Source organism: Dromiciops gliroides, chromosome 3 (assembly GCF_019393635.1).
Source record: "Dromiciops gliroides isolate mDroGli1 chromosome 3, mDroGli1.pri, whole genome shotgun sequence".
In the NCBI taxonomy this organism is placed as follows: Eukaryota; Metazoa; Chordata; class Mammalia; order Microbiotheria; family Microbiotheriidae; genus Dromiciops; species Dromiciops gliroides.
Window position 1 is genome coordinate 158,485,797 of NC_057863.1, and position 19,839 is coordinate 158,505,635.

Consider the following 19,839-nt stretch of genomic DNA (forward strand, 5'->3'; position numbering starts at 1 on the left):
TTTCAAAATGTCTTTCCTCATAGGAGTCTCAATTTTATAGATATTGGTCACTATTTGCTTTGAGTTTATGAGAGAGATTTCTAAAAAAATCCAAACTAGGACCAGAGGAGAGAAATGGCTTGTCCAAGGTCATTAGGCTAGTGTTAGAGATGGGATTCAAGCCCAGGTTTCTCCTGATCATGAATAGAAGGTTGGCACAACTATTTAAGTGAACTCCAATAATCTTGGGTCCTTTCCTATTTCCTATGTTTTCACATTGTATAAAATCAAGAGCCCTTTTAAGGCCAATAATGCAATTTTTACTTAACTCCATTTTTTTTCTTTTTCTTTTTTTTTTTTGGTGGGGCAATGAGGGTTAAGTGACTTGCCCAGAGACACACAACTAGTAAGTGTCAAGTGTCTGAGGCCAGATTTGAACTCAGGTCCTCCTGAATACAGGGCCAGTGCTTTATCCACTGCACCACCTAGCTGCCCCTCTTACTCTTAATTATTTTTAACCATTTTCTACAGAATTTTTTAGGTTTCATTTTTTTGCAGCTGCTTTTTAGTAATTATAAGAAAGGGCTTCATATCTTTCCTTATGGCATGATGCCTATAAGTGTGCTTTTTTGGTGTGTCTTTTAAAAAAAAGTTTTCTGAGGATTCTGTAAGGTGCCTTAATTCTGGTTAAATGTATATATTGGTGCTACAAAGTCTCAATCCCAAGGAGACAGGTATAAATTAACATGTTAATCAGTTACTATTCATTTAAAAATCCAAAGAATATTAAAAGACTTTCAAATTTCAAGTGACAGGTTACTCATTTCTGGCATATTTGACACATTAAATACCCAATGAAATGAAGGAATTAAGAGCCTTTGAAGTTCATTTTAATAGATAGGACCTGTTGTAACGACAGTCATGATTTTCATATTTTTAACTTAACATGTAAAGTAGTTTAATGCAGACGGATACCATACACATCCAAAGTATGGTAGCTCAAGGATATCTGCTCAAGGATCCACCTTTGTAGTTCTCCCCACCTTAGGACCATAGTACTCCACCCTCTTAATAAATGTTTACTGTTTAACTGAATCCACCACATAATAGTTTTCTTGTATATGTCTCACTTCCAAATCTCATAATGCTTTTTAAAAACTTCTGATAGTTAATAGTATTTGGAAATCCTTCTTTCAATTCTTGTTGAGGATAGCTTACCAAGTGGACACTCCTATAGACTTTCCTAAGATTCATAAAATAATGTAGAGGTTATCAGTCATATTTAGCTCAAGCAAAACCTTGGACTCCTCCCTGGATTCCCCAACTCTTTGGGTTTTCTTTCCCCTTCCCCTATCAGAATATTAGTTTCTTTCTAAAAGAGATTATTTTGCTTATTTGTGTTTTTGTATTCCAAAGTTTGGTAGGTAGGTGGCTCAGTGGGTAAAGCATTGGACCTGGAATCAGGAAAACCTGAGTTCAAATGCATACTGATATTTACTAGTTGTGTGACTCACATCTGTAAAATGATCCTGAAAAAGCATGGCAACCTATTCCAGTATCTTTGCCAAGAAAGCCCCAAATAGGGTAATAGAGTCACACAGAATTGGACACAACTGAAAATTACTGAACAAATTTCCAGGGTTTAACATAGTGCTTAGCACATAGCAAGGACTTAATTGCTGTATCATCTATATTTATCTAAGAAGGATTGGCCATATAAATAGGAAGAGAACCAGAGAGAACAAAATCATGAAAACTCAGCAAAGAAGAAGTACCTATGAGCGGTTGGAAAAACGTCAAATGCTGCAGAGAGGAAAAGAATTAGGGCTGTGAAGAAACCAGATTTGCAACTAATAAATCCTTGCTAAGTGTGAAGAGACCAGTTTCAGCTGAGTGATGAGGTTGGAAATCAGATTGCAAGAAGTTGAAAAGTGAGAAGAGAGAAAATAAAGGCAATTTAGCCAGGTTTCCCCCTCCCCAGGAAGTTATCTGTCAAAGGAAGGAGAACCTTAGGGCTAGTTTGAGGGGATGCTACATTCAAGTGAATTTATTATTATTTTTTTTGAATGGAAGAAACTTCTGTATATCTACAGGCACCAGAGGAGGCAGTAGCTTGAGGAAAAAATGAAACTTGGAGAAGGGTAACGTAAGGTTTGGGGGGAAAGTTGCTACAGAAGACCTGAACAGAAGTCAGAGAAGGGACACATCTTCATCTGAAAATAGAGATTTCAAGTGGTTTTGAGATGTAGAGTAAGGGGAAAGAGAAAGGGAGTTTTGGGAGAAAGACTGCTCAGTTTTTCCTCTCAATGTGATGTAGGAGGCAAAAAAGGGGTTAACAGAAAAACCTGAGACCCAAGTTCTAATTCAGATATGAGCTCTAAAAGACATTCAGACCCCAGTTAACGGATAACTTAAGATTTGGGAAACAAGTCAAGGCCTAGGTTTTCCTATACCCACATTAATCAGTACCCATAACAAGAACATAAAGAGGCAGGTCATATAACAATGATACACTGACAGGCTATAGAAATTCAAACTAGAAATAAATGATAAATGAAGATATTTTGAAACTAGCCATGGGAATCAGAAAGTGACATGTGCAGAAAAGGCCAAATTTGTCCCCAGATTCACCTTATGACGTGTAAACCCCCAAAACACACCTCCACTGAAAAAGGTACCCAACTCGGGGGTTGGCTTAGGACCCCCGGAACTCCAAATTAGGATAAGCCCTCCCCTGTATCTCCCTAGGGTGGAGATTATTATAATGAGGACAGGCCTTCCCCTGTACCTCCCTAAAGGAGAGATTATTATAAAACTGATAATCAATTTATCCATACTATAAATATAACTGTCTTTCCTTATTTGAGAGATACCATTCCACTATTCTGGTTCTCTCCCTGTGGTCACCCACAGTATTGCAATAAAACTTGGGAAACTGAGTCACTGAGGGGCAGCTAGGTGGCAGTGGATCAAATCCGACCTCAGACACTTGACACTTACTAGCTGTGTGTCCCTGTACAAGTCACTTAACCCTCATTGAACACCCCCCCCCCAAAGAAACTGAGTCACTGAGTCTTGTAATTCTTTTGGGACGACTCAAGATCAATTTGACCCTAATTCCATCCCACATCAAATGAATGACAAAATAAATTAATCAGAATTTGAACCCAATTCTTCTGACTCCAGCTTCATACTCTTTCTAGTCTCTAGCTAAAATATAAGCTACCATTTGGCTTTGCCCAAATACAAACTTACTTATATTTTGTCATTTTTGTTTACGGAGTAAAGCTGAACACTTTTTGACAAAACTGAACGTTGTCTTTAAATTTTTATTTTGGAAACAAGAAGAATGAACATATTCCTTTTATTCTAAAAGAAAAAAAATGTTTCAAGTTAATTGATTCCAGAGGCCGCTACGTGGCAGTGTGTAGAGCACTAGCCCTGGAATCAGGAGGTCCTAAATTCAAATCCGACCTCGGACACTCAATTGGTGTGTGACAGGGCAAGTCATTTAACTCAATGACCTCCAAAAACAAAGAAAAACAATAACGTAATTAATTCCCTAATCAAACACTCTCAAAGTCCAAGATCTAAATCCTAACATTTTCATCATTTAAATTGGATGTGATAATCGTAAAGACGTCTAAAAATCTCCACTGCTGAGCTTTAAAAAAAAAAGGAAGGGAGGTCTTCTCTCTTTTACTGTCTTCTCCCTTTCTCACTCCAATCCCAAGGTGATACATAAAGTCTATATATGTTGTGTTGTCAAAACTGCTCTCGTCCCAGGCTGGGGAAAGGAGGAAGTAATTTCCCTGAGTTTGAGAGCAGTCAGGAGTGCTTCGAAGAAAGGGAGGGTCATAGTCCAGAAAAGAGGGGAGGAGAATCCTTCTTCCTCCACTCCACGGGATCGTCTTGGGTCCCCAAGGGCCTTTGTATTTTTTTTCTTTCGTATTCCTCCCTCACCCTACCCCAGAAGTGGCCCCAGGCCAGTTTTCACTGTGATTCCTCCCCACGTAGCACAGCTGTTAAAGGCTCTTTATTTCCCGCATTTCTGGCTTGGGTTAAAACATAAGAACTTTGAGGAATCGCCCAGGAGGAGGGAAGAGACGAAGAGGAAGTTAGTTCTGGGTTGCTAGTGCAGCCTAGGAAGGAGGTGCGGCCTCTATCGCCACCGGATCCGGAAGTATTGGTTCTTCCCTCCTGTCCTCCCCTTCCCTTAACCTAAGTAGGATGACGTGTCTGAGAAAGTAAATGTGGAAGTGGGCGTGTCCTAATCTGCACTCTGTGGCGCGGGCCAGCCAATCAGTGCCTGAGGTGCGCGTTCAATCACTGTCCCCCCCGTACCTCGGAGTCCGGTGCATACTCCCAGGGAAAAAAAAAAAGAAATCATCCCTTCTCCGGGCTTTAGTCGTAGCCCTGAAAGGGCGTGGAAAGGGGCTGGAGAAGGTGGAATGTAGTCTCCCGGGTTGAAAAGGATCGAGATTCCTTGGGAAGTGGGGGACTCCATGCATTAAAGCTTAGTTAATTAGACAACTAATTTACTAATTGAACTAATCGATGAAAATGATTTAGCAAGCTTAATCATTGGAGCTTTATTCAGCTTTTGAAATGCAAGGGGATGTGTGTTTCACTCCTAAATTCATCTCAGTTTCTTCATCTGCAGAATGGACAGCATCACCACGGCTAGCCTTTAGAGAGTGGGTTTTGTTTGTTTGTTTGTTTTGGTGAGGCAATTGGGGTTAAGTGACTTGCCCAGGGTCACACAGCTAGTAAGTGTCAAGTGTCTGAGGCAGTGTCTGAACTCAAGTCCTCCTGAATCCAGGGTCGGTGCTTTATCCACTGCGCCACTTAGCTGCCCCTTGCTCATGATTTCTTGTTTTGGTTTTTTGTTTTTGTTTTTTTTGGTGAGGCAATTGGGATTAAGTGACTTGCCCAGGGTCACACAGCCAGTAAGTGTCAAGCGTCTGAGGCCGGATTTGAACTCAGATACTCCTGAATCCAGGGCTGGTGCTCTATCCACTGCGCCACCTAACTGCCCCACTCATGATTTCTGATAGCCACAATCATATGCCACAATTGGTTCAGTGGTTCCCCAATTGAAGGGCATCCCTTCAATTTTCAATTCTTTGCCAGCACCAAAACAGTTGCTATAAATACAGTGCATGAGTGTCCCAATTTTCCCATATCCCCTCCAACATTGGTCATTTTCCTTTTCTGTCATATTAGCCAATCTGATAGGTGTAAGGTGGTACCTTTGAGTTTCTGTAATTTGCATTTCTCTAATTAATAGTGATTTGGAGCATTTTTTTCATATGACTATTTATATCAGAGAAACTTGCTGTAAATGTTTCCCCCCAGTTTCCTACTTTCTTTCTAATCTTGGCTGTATTGATTTTGTTTGTGCAAAGCCTTTTTAATTTAATGTAATCTAAATTATCCATTTTATATCATATAATGCTCTCTATCTTTGGGAATAAATTCTTCTCTTATTTATAGATCTGACAGGTAAAATCTTACATGCTCCCCTATTTTGCTTGTAGTGTCAGCTTTTATGTCTAAATCATCACCCATTCTGACTTTATTTTGCTATGCAGTGTGAGATATTGGTCTATACCTAGTTTCTGTGAAATTGCTTTACAGTTTTCCCAGCAGTTTTTGTCAAATAGTAATTTCTTATCCCCAAAACTTGGATCTTTTATCAAACAATAGATTACTATGGTCACTTACTACTGTGTATTATGTACCTAATCTACTCCACTGATCTACCATTCTATTTCTTAGTCAGTACCAAATTGTTTTGATGATTACCACTTTGTAATACAGTTTGAGATCTGGTAGTGCTAGGCCACCTTCCTTCACTTTTTTTTTTTTCATTGATTGCCTTGATATTCTTCACCTTGATAAATTTTGTTAATTTTTTTTGGCTCTGTGAAATAATTTTTTGGTAATTTGATTGGCATGGCATTAGATAAATAAATTAGGTAAAACTGTCATTTTTTTTTATATAGGCTCAGCTTATCCATGAACAATTAATATTTCTTCAATTGTTTAGATCTGACTTTATGTGTGTGAAAAGTGTTTTTGTAATTGTGTTCATAAAGTTCCTGGGTTTGCCTTAGCAGGTAGACTCCCAAGTATTTTATATTGTTTATAGGTGTTATAAATGGATTGTATCTTTCTTTCTCTTTCTGTTCTCTTTCTGTTTTCTGTTTGTTGGTAATATATAGAAATGTTGATGATTTCAGTGGGTTCATTTTATATCCTGCAACTTTGGTGAAGTTGTCAATGATTTCCACTAGTTTCTTAGTTGATTCTCTAGGATTCACTAAGCATTTTATCATATGGTTGAAGAGTGGTAGTTTTGTTTTCTCATTGCCTATTCTAACACCTTCAATTTGTTTTCCTTGTCCTATTGCTTTAGCTAGCATTTCAAGTACAATATTGAATAATGGTGGTGATAATGGGCAGTCTTGCTTCAACCCTGATCTTGTTGGGAAGGCTTTTAGCTTATCTCCATTACAGTTAATGTTTCTGATGGTTTTAGATAGATACTAATCATTTTAAGGAAGGCTCCATTTACTCCTTTGCTTTCTAGAGTTTTTAAATAGGAATGAGTATTGTGTTTCATCATAAGCTTTTTCTGCATCTATTGGGATAGTCATATGATTTTTGTTGTTTTTGTTATTGATATGATCACTTATGCTTATAATATTGAACCAGCCCTGCATTCCTGATATAAATCCTGCAGGGTCATAGTATATGGCCTTTGGGATAAATTGTTGTAATCTCCTTGCTATTATTTTTTTCTCCCCAAATGTACTTTTTATTGTATCCATCACCTCTTGGTAAGGAGGCAAGTTGCACAGATCTTGATAAGTCCCTGATATACTGGTTACTAATTACAATAAGTAGTGAGATGACTTGCCAAGTTGTTGACCTCTACACTGCTGTTACTCTTATCAATGATTCCCTGTAGTCTACATTAGTCCATATAACTGCTCCAGATTTAATTTAAATTTCCTATGCTTTATGGCATGTCATTTACATACCAAAATTTGTTCAGTTTTTGCCCTATTTGTTATAGGGTATTGCATCTTACTTTCTGGTTCTTTGACATAACAAAAGGAGTTGCTATCACAATTTTTGTACACTTGAGTTCTTTTATTTTCTTAAAAGGTATGTGCCCCGTAGTGGTATTACAGAGTCAAAGATTTTGTTGGGGGGGGGGGACTTCACAGCTTCAACAGTAAATTGATATGCCTGTTTTTCCAGAACCCTTCCAACACTTCTATTTTTTTTCTTTTCATCTTTGTCATTTTCATGGGGCTAAAGTGGAGCCTGAGAGTTGATTTAATTTTATTTTATCCTTGCTAGTATTTTATTGAAATTTTTTGCATCAATATTCATTACAGAATTTGGTCTATAGTTTGCTTTCTCTGTTTTTTGTTCTTCTTGGTTTAGATACCACCACCATCTTTGTGTCATAAAAGGAATTTGGTAGGACTTCTTTACCTATTTTTCCAAATGGTTTATATAGTATTGTAATTAATTGTTTTTTAAATATTTGGTAAAATTCATTTGTGAATCCATTTGGTCCTGGAGATTTTTTTCTTAGGGAGTTCATTGCTGGCTTGTTCAATTTATTATTCCAATATAGGGTTTTTGGTTTTTTTTTTAGTGAGGCAATTGGGGTTAAGTGACTTGCCCAGGGTCACACAGCTAGTAAGTGTTATGTGTCTAAGGCCGGATTTGAACCCAGGTCCTCCTGAATCCAGGGCCCGTGCTCTATCCACTGCGCGGCTTGCTATTTTCTTCTCTGGCTCATTTGACAGATGAGGAAACTGAGGCAAACAGGGTGAAGTGACTTGCCCAGGGTCACACAGCTAGTGAGTGTCTGAGGCCAGATTTGAACTCAGGAAGATGAGTGTTCCTGACTCCAGGCCTGCCCTCAATCCACTGAGCCACTTAGCTGACCCATAAATCAAGTTAATACGCATTTATTAAGTGCCAGGCTCTGGGGATACAAAAAAAGGCAAAAGATAGTCCCTGCCTTCCAGGAGCTCTCAATCCAAAGGGAGAGTCACCATAAGGAACAAATGTATAGAAACAAAATATATGTATATGTGTATGTATGTATATAGGTATGTGTATATAAATATGTGTGTATACACACACACACACACACACACACACACACAGGATTAATAGGAAATAATTAAAAGAAGGAAGGCAGAGAGAGATTGGGACAGGCTTCCTATGGAAAGTGAGATTATAGCTGAGACCTCAAGAAAGCCAAGGAAGCCATTAGACCGAAATGAAGAAGAAGAGCAGAGAAAATGCCCAGAACTGGAGATGGGGTGTCTTTTCAGGGTACAGCAAGAAGGCTCCAGCTTCACTGGATCAAAGACTTGTTGCAGGCATACCCCCTCCATCAGCCACAGGCTATTGCAATAGTCCAGGCCTGAGGTGATGAGGGAGTGCACCAGAGAGATGGCTCTGTGTCTGGGGAGAGAAGTGGGCTTATTTGAGAGATGTTGCAAAGGGGAGATCAACAGATTGGATATGGTAGGGTGAGATCTAGCAAGGAATCCAGGGTGACTCCTAGGTTGTGAGCCTGAGGGAATGGGAGGATGGTGTACCATCTAGACTAATAGGGAAGTTTGGAAGGGGATCGAGTTTAAAGGAAAGCCCACCTCCATAGATGGAAATCATTTGCTTATCTGGTTTTCCCTAATCCTATGAAAGAACAGGGTAGACCTTTAAAAAGTTGCCCTTGGATTAGAGAATCCTAGATAGATAGATAGAGATATATACATTTATAAAAAGATATATATATATATATATATATATATATATATATATATATATATATATAAAATTTTTCAACCATTAAGTCTAGTATAGTATCCTACCCACAGTAAGCATTTAACAAAACTCCATATCATTGAGTTACATTGACTTTTATCTTCTAGTTTTAAAATCTGATTATCTTCCTATAGATGAGCTTCCCCTTGAAAACAGGCCAAGAGCATGGTAAATTTTGGCTTTTCTGGAATAGAGATATATTGCAATTTTTCAAGTAGGGGGCTAAGGCATAGAGGAGCTTGTCCAAGGTTCACTATTCTTTTGTTTCTGTATCTTTAACAAAAAATAGTTTCTGCCATGAGTCTTATTTAAGTGGGTACTCTATAAATGTTAGTTATTATTATTGTTGTTATTGTTACTACTACTACTACTACTACTACTACTACTACTACTACTAGTTCTACTACTACTACTACTACTACTACTACTACTACTACTACTACTACTACTACTACTACTTCTACTTCTACTACTACTACTACTACTACTACTACTACTACTACTACTACTACTACTACTACTACTACTACTTACAATAACTCCAAACAGCTCATTGCCACAAAAACTCATCTTTTAACACATATTCTCCAGGAAATAAGGAGCGGTGGATTAAAGCATCAGGTCTGGAGTCAGGAAGATCTTGGGTTTAAATGTGACCATAGAGACTTAGTAGTTGTGTAACCCTGGACAAGTCACTTAACCTCAGAACTACACAGGATAAAAAAAGTCATTTTGCTTCAGTGGCAAGAGTTCTGAACAGGAGTCAGAGGAGCTGAGTTAGAAACCTGTCTCTACTTCTTGCTAGGTGCATGTCTTTGGACAGATCATTTTACTCATCTTTCCTTATCTGTAAAATCACACGGTTGGACACAATACCTAAAAGCCTGCCTGTAGCTCCATAATTAGCTCCAGGACAAAGTGCAAATCCTTCTGGTATTCACAGCCCCTTCCCAATCTGACTCCAGCCTCCCTTTCAACACTTCTTAGTCATTACTTATCTTCATGTGTTTCACATAGAAGACATTCTTTTGCACAGGTGGTGGCCATACCTGGTCTTCATCATTCCTGCCTCCTCCTTAAAACTCAGCTCAAGAGCCAACTGGAAAGATCTTTCTTGATCCCCTCCCACCCCAGCTGCTATTCCCAATCCCCCCATTTCAGTGGGTTTATCGCACATTTATTTTGTACTTACTTATGTGTACATGTTTTCTTGTTTCACCTTATAGAATGTTAATGTCTTGGGGGCAGGTACCTTTCCCTCTTTTGTCTTCATATACCCAGGGCCTAGCACAATACAGTGCTTGACACACAGTAGGAGATTAACGAATGCTAGTTGGTTGAATGAAGGTTTTGTTGTTCAATCATTTTTCAGTTGTGTCCCGCTCTTTGTCAGATATTGGAGTGGTTTGCTATTTCCTTCTCCTGCTCATTTTACAGATTAAGAAACAGAGGCAAACAGGGTTAAGTGACGTGCCCAGGGTCATGCAGCTAGTATCTGAGGCCAGATTTGAACTCAGGTTTAACTGACTCCAGGGGGTACTGTCTCCACTGTGTCACCTAGCTGCCCATGATTGGGCTAGATCCTAGCTTCTTTTTTTGTTTGTTTGTTTTTGTTTTTGTTTTTTTAGTGAGGCAATTGGGGTTAAGTGACTTGCCCAGGGTCACACAGCTAGTAAATGTTAAGTGTCTGAGGTCGGATTTGAACTCAGGTCCTCTTGACTCCAGAGCCAGTGCTCTATCCACTGCACCACCTAGCTGTCCCCAGATCCTAGCTTCTTAAACTGTGGGTTGTGCAACTGAATGTAGCGGGTCTCAAAAAATTTGGCAATAGTAAAAGGTTATGTATACCTATTTTATATGCCTATCTATCTGGGGTTGTGTAAAAATTTCTTGGGCATAAAGGGGTCCTGAGTGGAAAAAGTTTAAGAAGCCCTGGGCTAGATGACCTCTAAAGTTTCTTCTGGTTCTTAGAACTAGACTTCCTAACAGTGAATGAGCTGTTACCTATACTGCTGAAGAAAAAACCACATCAATGAGATCACAGACCTTTTGACCTGTTAAGTTTTATGAAGCACTTTCTCCACAACAGAACCCAGACTGTCATTGTTATCCTTGTTTTATAGATGAGGACACTAACAGCCATTTGTCTAGTAAATGCCCAATCTGGGACCACTGTTTCGATTTCCTGATATAGCCAGATAGCCCAAGATTAACAATCTCTTCTCATTAATAACTTAAGAAGTTACATTGATTTCCCCCAAACTTTTTTTTTTTTGGTGAGGCGATTGGGGTTAAGGGACTTGCCCAGGGTCACACAGCTAGTAAGTGTCAAGCTTCTGAGGTCAGATTTGAACTCAGGTCCTCCTGACTCCAGGGCTGGTGCTCTATCCACTGTACCACCTAACTGCCCCTCCCCCAAACTTGTAATAATCTATTAACAGGTGGTCAAGAAGACCCCAATTCAAAAGTGACCTCAGGGGGCAGCTAGGTGGCGAAGTGGATAGAGCACCAGCCCTGGAGTCAGGAGTACCTGAGTTCAAATCCGGCCTCAGACACTTAACACTAGCTGTGTGACCCCGGGCAAGTCACTTAACCCCAATTGCCTCACTAAAAAAACAAACAAAAAAAAGTGACCTCAGACTTTGTAGCTGTATCCTTGAACAAGTCACTTGACTTCTGGCTGTCTCAGTTTCCTCAACTCTAAAATGTGATAAGGGAGCAGGTAGGTAGTAAGTGGATAGAGTGCTGGACCTGGAGTTGGGAAGACCTGAGTTCAAATCCAGTCTCAGACATGTACTAGCTATGTGACACTGGGCAAGTCACTTAACCCTGTTTGCTTCAGTTTCCTGATCTGTATAAAATGAAATGGCAAACCACTCAGTATCTTTGCCAAGAAAATCCCAAATGGGGTCACAAAGAGTCGGACACAACTGAACAACAACAAAAAAAGCATCTACTTTCCCATGGTTGTGTCCTGATGATTAAATAAGATAATAATTGTTAAATACTTGGCACACAGTAGTTAATAAATGCTTGCCCTCCCTCTACCCCCTAGTCTAATATTCTTTCCACTTCAGCTCTCAGCTTGAATGAGGTCCGAGAACTTGTTTTTTAAAAAAATATAATGAAGTTATAGCTGCTCTTTTTGTGGTGGCTAAGAATTGGAAATCAAAGGAATGCCTATCAAGCTGTGGCATATGATTGTAATTAATGGAATATTATCGTGCTTTAAGAAATGACAAGCAGGATGATTTCAGAAAGGCCTAGAAAGACTTGTATGAACAGATGAGTAGTGAGTGAGCAGAACATTGTGCACAGTGACAGCAATGGTTTGATGAAGAACCCTGAGTGACTTAACTATTCTCAGCAATACAATGATCCAAGACAATCCCAAAGGACTAATGATGAAGCTTACTATCCTCCTCCAAAGAAAGAACTGATATTGATTGAACAGAGACTGAAGCATGCTATTTTTTCACTTTGACTTTCATTTTTTTCTTTTATTAGAATTTCTTTTTTATACAAAATGACTAATATGGTAACGCGTTACAAAATTGCTCGTGTATAACCTATATCTGATTGCTTGCCACCTCAGGGAGGGGAGAGGGCAGGGAAGGAGGAAAGGATAGAATCTGGAACTCAAAACTTTAAATAAAAATGTTTATTAAAATTAAAATTAGATAGGTAGATCGATAAGTATATTTCAATATAGTTGGTTTCCTTTTGGTTTATGTATTCTATTTTAAGCTTTTAAGAACATCATTTTGAGATCCGTACGCTTTTAAAGTATTTTAAAAGTCCATAGGCTTTAGATGTGTTAAATACATTATTTTGAGAAATAGACTTCCAAAGCTTCCAAAGGGGACAGACGCACAAAAAAAAACAAAAAAGGATAAGAACTGTTGTCATATTTCTATACAGCTGCTCAACGTAGCAGACACTTTCCCTGTGTCCCTACTATTTACTACGGGCTTTCCTCCGCCCATCGCGTTTTCCTTCCAGCTCCCTTCTCCCTTGGGTCCAAGGAAAACCTGGAACATGGATTTTTCTCTTTATACTCGCTCCCGGAAACTCTTAAGGATCTCCGGACAGCCTCCTACTAGGCCTGCGCAGTCGAGTCGCGCATGCTCTGTCGTAACCTGGTTCGGTTTCTGTTGCGGAGGCGGTCGTATCTCCCAGTGCAACCGGAATTGTCGACGGTGACCCGCCCTCCTGCTCGTCAGCCGCTGCCTCCTCTTGCGCCGCTAGTCCGTGTGTCCCCTCTGGGCCTTCCCCGTGCCTTCCTGTGGCCCAGTCAGCCTTTCTCCCGAGGTCGCCCGCCCGTCAGCTGTTATGAGTCCGGGGCCCCGGCCGTCGTCTTCGCCTCGGTGGCGGTGGCTGCTGCTGTCCCTGCTGCTGGGGGCCGCCTCCGGCCCGGGCAGCGCCTTCTACTTGCCGGGCCTGGCGCCGGTCAACTTCTGCGAGGAGGGAAAGGAGAGTCCCGAGTGCAAGGTGGGCGAGGGGTCGGTGAGGGTGGAGGCAGAGGGCTGGCGCGGATCGAACGGGGCGGGCTGGGCCGAGGCCGGGGGCTGAGCAGGCCGGCCAGGTCCCGGGCCTCTTAGGGTGCAGGGCCCGGCCCCCCTGGAGCTTGGAGCTCGCGGCCACCCCCTTCCGGTCATTCGGTCCAGATTTTAAAAGCCTCCGGGGCACCAGGCAGTCCCCTGGACAGCCCTGTCTGTTCTGGTCATCACTGGGAGGGAGGGAGGGGAGGTAAGAGTAGCCACCCTCCCCTGTCCTCATGGTGCCCCCGGCTTACTTGGAGGCTGTGTGTAGCAATTCCCCCGCATTGCCTAATGGTAGTGGTAACGATAACGATAAATAGCTTCCGCCGTGTGTCAGGTGGTGCAGTGCATAGAGCACCTGTTCTGGAGTCAGGAAGGCCTGAGTTCAAATCCGGCCTCAGATACTTACTAACTCTGGGACCCTGGGCAAGGGACTTCATCCCTGTTTGCCTCCGTTCCTTTCTGTCTGTAAAAACGGGAAGACCCGGAAGAAGGAAATGGCAAATCCTTCTTTGTCAATGGGGTCACGTAGAGTCAGACACGACTGAACAACTGCCGTATGCCAACAAATAATATGTCAGGTGTTTTACAAACATCCTCTTTCATCCTCGCAACGATGCCGAGAGGTAGGTGCTGTATTAACCCTTTTTTTACAGTTGAGGAAACTGAGGCGGACAACGGGAACCATTGCCCATGTGACTTGTCCAGGGTCTCGTAGCTAGAGGCCGGGGTCGAATTCGAACTTAGATCTTCCTCCCTCCTGGCCCAGTGCATCACCCAGCTGCCTTAAGAAACCTTATTTTGGAGGTGAGGAGCAGTGGACCCCTTTGACAGTCTGGTGACAGCTGTAGACACCCCCTCCCCCAAATAATGTTTTTAAATGCATAAAATAAAGCACAAGATTACTAAGGAAACCAGTTATTAATTTTTTTTAAACGTTTATAGGCTCTAAGTTAAGAGACTTGGGCATAGAACCCTTGCACAAATCAGTTTAATTCAAAAGACGTTTATTAAGGAACTCCCACGTTCAAGGCACTGTTGCCCAAGCATTAGTATCTTAGCCCTGGACAATCACATCATTATAAACAGAATATTTCTTATTTGTGGACGGTTATGCCTAGAAATGCTCAGAATTCCTGCTACTATTATTATTGCCACTGAAACCTTTACTCTCCATATATTCAAAGTAATCTGGTGTTTTTTCTTATTACATGCTCCTGGGGGAAGGTTACATACTGCTCCCAAGAACCTCTTTTTTCCATTTGAGAGACTGGAAAGAAGCAGGTGGCTGATGAAACCCTAAGAGGGACTTTCTAGGGCAAGTCTTTAAAACTTTAGTGGTTAAAGTATTTCAAGTTAACTAACTGTAAAGGAAGCAGTAATGTGTGTTCAACCAATTCTTAAAGTACATTGAAAAATAGCACATCATAAATATGGGGTCTGTAGATGGCTTGGTGAATAGAACTGGCCTGGAGTAAGGAAGATCTGTGTTCAAATTTGGCTTCAAATTTGCTAGCTGTGTCTCCCTGGGCAATTCATTTAATCCTGTTTATCTTTGTTTCCTCTTCTATAAAATGAGCTGGAAAAGGAAATGGCAAACCACTCCAGTATCTTTGCCCAAAAACTCTCAAATGGGATCATGAAGAGTCAGATGTGACTGAACAGCATCATAATATGCAGTACTACTATGCATTATGTTACATTTTACAGCTGAGCCCACAACCCACAATTTCTTTCTTCTAATAACTTAAGTTAAATTTATTTTCCCCCAGCTTTTAATAATCTATTAAAAGGATGTTTAAGCATTAATAGAAGAATACCTTATAGATTTGATGACAGGCCTATTGAAATAAGATAATTTAAAATCTTATTTCCTTTTATTTTTATTATATTTTTGTTATTTTTATGTTACAACATTTACATTATGATACAAATATTATATATTTGTTCTTTTTGTTATATAAAAAGAATTTCCTTTTATATTTGTTAGCTTTCCTGAGTGACACCTGGGTAAGCGTATATCTAGCTTAGTTAGAAAACTTTAAAATTTTGCATAGATAGGTTAGTTAAGTTTGACTAAATACCAGGTGATTTTTGTAAAAGGGTAGCTTAGCCAGAATGGAAGTCCTGATTTCAACTGAAATGGAAGTGAAGATAGAGACAGTTGCTTAAGTATTCAATAATCAATTCTTAAGTATGACATTAGCAGTTGGCTTATCAGTAAGATGGCTTTGAATTCTTTCAGGAGTAACTATAGAGTCAACTCAAGAAATGTTTCATGGGTATCTAAGATTGGTTTAGATTGATAGAAAACAGATTAGAGGGGATCATTGCTCTGAAACCCATTTTTAGTCATCTGTATTACAGAAGATTGCTAGTATACTGTTTGAGTAGGAAGAGCTGTTAAAAGAGTGGAAAATAATGTAATTCTCTTTTCTTTAAATCATGCCATTTAATGGAACTTGAAACAAACTTTGACCCTCCTTCCCTGAGCCCTCACTGGCTTGTCAAATTCAAAGTTACCTTTAAGGTGAAGAGAGCCCATAAATAACAAGTCACTTATAATTTTATTAGCCCAGTGATCTGTTAATGTGACCAAATCCATATTTGGAAGGGAGTATCAAGTCTTATGACCAGTCATAAGTAATTTAAACAGCTGAAAGAACATGCCTTAAAAAATACAGAAATAAGTATTATAAAATTAGAAAGGAATTTTTCTAAAAGGCATCACAGTTACTACCTCAGGCATTGAGCATGTGTAGGAATAATTGGGTTCTGTTAGTTCTTTCACTGCCTTTAAACAAGTTGATACTTTTTTATCATTTAATTTTTTTCAATCACATGTAAAGAAAAATTTTTAAACATTTTTAAAATGTTGAATTCCATATTCTTTTGGATATTTTTATTTATTTATTTATTTATTTATTTATTTATTTATTTATTTGTGAGTCAATGAGGGTTAAGTGACTTGCCCAGGGTCATACAGCTAGTAAGTGTCAAGTGTCTAAGGCCATATTTGAACTCATATCCTCCTGAATTCAGGGCCGGTGCTTTATCCACTGCCACCTAGCTACCCCCTGGATACTTTTAACATCTGCAAAATAAGAGTAATAGTATATGCCTATCATTTTACTAAAATATTATGGTGTTTGATATTTTAAGGTAATTTGAATTAGTGGGAATATAAAATACGAATACAAGTCTTTTGGCATTATACAATTTTTTGTATTGATGAAACAGGAAGATCTGTATTGTTACTTTATAGTTTATGTAAATTTATTTTTGGGTGATCTCATTCTTTTGGTGTCTTAGTATTTTGGTACTGTGTTTGAGTATATCTGAGATGATTTCTTATGTGAAAGAATTTCAAGTAAACCCCAAAGTCACTGCTTGTCAGTATCATTTTCTTTTCTCTAATTTGTTTCCTGCTTTTTGTCTTTTTCTTCATTTTTTATAATCACAGTAAGGTCGATAGATAGAAGTATAGCCATAGTATTCTTTTTATTCCCAGATCCATCCCAGCTTTTCAGATCAAGAGGTGCTCCATTGTAGGCTAATTCTAGGAGTAGGTAGAAGTGAATAGGATTTGCCATTCTCTCTATGTCTGTGAAGTACTGTTGTGACATTTTGTTATACAGAAATTCAAATCACAAAATTTTATTATTTCAGATTTCAAAAGTTATTGGATATACTGCTAAACATTAAATCAAATACTGAGAATATACAAATTAGTAAAATCAGGAAGGTTAATTTCCTAAGATTAACAGTATGTTTTACTTTGTCAACAGTGAATTTAGATCATAGAATGAGTGGCACAACTAGCACTATAAAAACATGTGCCAAATTTTCAACTATTTGGAGGGAAGATCATGTTCTCCTAGATGAAGGAACGGGAACTTCTTTCCTATTTAGATAAGAGTGGCCAAGTATGCACTCTTGTGGTTTCTTAGAACTAGGAATAAATGTTTTACATAAATTATATATTGAGTGCAGGTATACACATGCCAGCCTTATGAAAATTTCACAATCTGAAAGATGCTTGCTTAAAAAGAATTTTCATTTTTGTTTCTTGGTTGTAGGTAGTTCACTTGAAGACTGTGCATAAAGTTTATGTTTATTGATAATATTTCATTATAAATATATAAATGTATTTATATAAATATTTCAGGTACAGTTAAATATGAAGTACACATGACAAATATAGTAATATTGTCATGATAAGGCTGAAGATTTAATGGATTTTTAAAATTCTCTAGTTCAGTTTTGGTACCTTTTCAGATTTTGCTAGAACATTTTGGAGTAGAAATTTCATTAAATTTTAGCTGTCAATTGTTTTGTTGAACAAGAGTTTCAGTTCCTGGCTCCCTAAGTGTAATGATTCTGTGTTTTTGTCAGTTCCTAAAATATGGCACTTTCAATAATAGTACTTCACATTAAGAAATCACTTTCTTCATAGCAATCCTGAGAGTGCGCATATTATTAATATCCCTGTTTTACAGATGAGAAAACCATAACCTAAACAAATGATTTATCTATGGTCATACTGGCATATGGCATACCTTGACCTCAAACCCAGGTCTTTCAAGTCCAGTGATCTTTCTAGCATTCCTTTGTCTCTTTTGAATATGATTTAGAACTTAACTGTTTCAGAATGAGGTAAAAAAAGATCAAAAGTGTCACTTTAAAACAATTAAATTTTGGGGCAGCTAGATGGCGCAGTGGATAGAGCACCGGCCCTGGAGTCAGGAGTACCTGAGTTCAAATCCGGCCTCGGACACTTAACACTTACTATCTGTGTGACCCTGGGCAAGTCACTTAACCCCAATTGCCTCACTAAAAAAAAAAAAGAAAGAAAGAAAGAAGAAAAAAACAATTAAATTTTAAAATTAAGTGTTGGGTTTTTTTCTCAGCACTTTCTTGTCAAGTCATGGTAGAGGATCTGTTAGATCTGGGAACTTGGGGGAAATTTAAAAAAGAAGATAGGAAGTGATAGCTAAATATCTTCCTTCTCTGTATTCTTTAGCGGATGTGTGGCAGGGTTCTAGAAAAAACATCACAGCCTCATCCAAAGTAACACTCACGTGCACTCCTGTCCCTTTACCCACTGCAGGAACATACTGAGTATGTCTTCTGAATCTTCCTGCTTTGTCCACCTCAGACTGGAAACCTTTGTCCCCGTTTTCCTGTTTCTTGCTTGGGTTAGTTTATATTCCCACTATTACTTCTCATCAGACTTCCAGTTTTCATAAATTGGTGATCCTTGGAATATGGAATTCCTATGGAATACTTCCCTCTTTCTTTCTTTCTTTCTTTTTTTTTTTTTAGTGAGGCAGTTGGGGTTAAGTGACTTGCCCAGGGTCACACAGCTAGTAAGTGTTAAGTGTCTGAGGCCAGATTTGAACTCAGGTACCCCTGACTCCAGGGCCGGTGCTCTATCCACTGCGCCACCTAGCTGCCCCTACTTCCCTCTTTCTAACCCTGTTTCTCTCTTTAAAAAACAACAACAACAGGGGCAGCTAGGTGGTGCAGTGGATAAAGCACCGGCCCTGGATTCAGGTGTACCTAAGTTCAAATTCGGCCTCAGACCCTTGACACTTACTAGCTGTGTGACCCTGGGCAAGTCACTTTACCCCCGTTGCCCCGCAAAAAAAACCAAAACAACAACAACAAAATTTCAGTTAAGCATTTATTTTCTTTCCCCCCCAAACAGGGGAAAATATTGTAATAAATATGCATAGTCAAGTAAAATAAATGCCTGCATTTGCTTGTCCAAAAAATGTATGTCTCATTTTGTATCTTGAGGCCATCAACCCTATTAGGTCAGTTGCAATGCTTCATCGTTGGTCTTCTGGAATCATGATGGGTCATTGCATTGATCAGAATTCTTAAATCTTTCAAGTCGTTTGTCTTTATGATGATTTTGTTGCTGTTTAAATTCTTGTCCAGGTTCTCACTTCACTCTTCATTTCATACAATTTTTCCAGTTTCTCTGAAAACCATCCTCTTTATTTTGGTAGTCCATTGCATTTATATACCATAATTTGTTCAGCCATTCTGTTTAATAGGTAACCCCTTTGTTTCCAGATTTTGGCCAGCACAAAAAGAGCTGCTGTAAATATTTTTGTTGATATGAGTGCTTTTCCTCTCTTTTGCTCTCCTTGGGGTATAGACCTAAGTAGTGCTATTACTGAGTCAGAGGGTATGCACACTTTAATTTTTTGGAAATAGTTTCTGATTTGCTGGACTAAATCACATTCCACCAGCAGTGCATTGATGTGCTTGTTTTCCTGAAGCTCCTCCAACATTTACCATTTTTCTTTTTTGTAGACTTTGCCAATCTCGTGGGTGTTAAGTGCCTTAATTAAAATTTTTATAATTTTTAGTGTTTTGGAGCATTTTTAATATGGATATATTGATTGGTATGTCTGCATTTCCTTTGAAAATTGTCTGTTCA

The 19,839-nt window shown here is 39.1% G+C and overlaps 1 protein-coding gene across 1 annotated transcript in view; it reads left to right on the forward strand.

Moving 5' to 3' along the window:
- The first annotated feature begins 12,968 nt into the window (after nucleotides 1–12,968).
- The window catches only part of TM9SF2 (transmembrane 9 superfamily member 2), an 80,277-nt gene continuing 73,406 nt past the window's right edge, over nucleotides 12,969–19,839 (forward strand). The window contains 3 exon segments of the mRNA XM_043994199.1: nucleotides 12,969–13,035; nucleotides 13,038–13,106; nucleotides 13,109–13,335. Coding sequence (XP_043850134.1) covers nucleotides 12,969–13,035; nucleotides 13,038–13,106; nucleotides 13,109–13,335 — 363 coding nt within the window.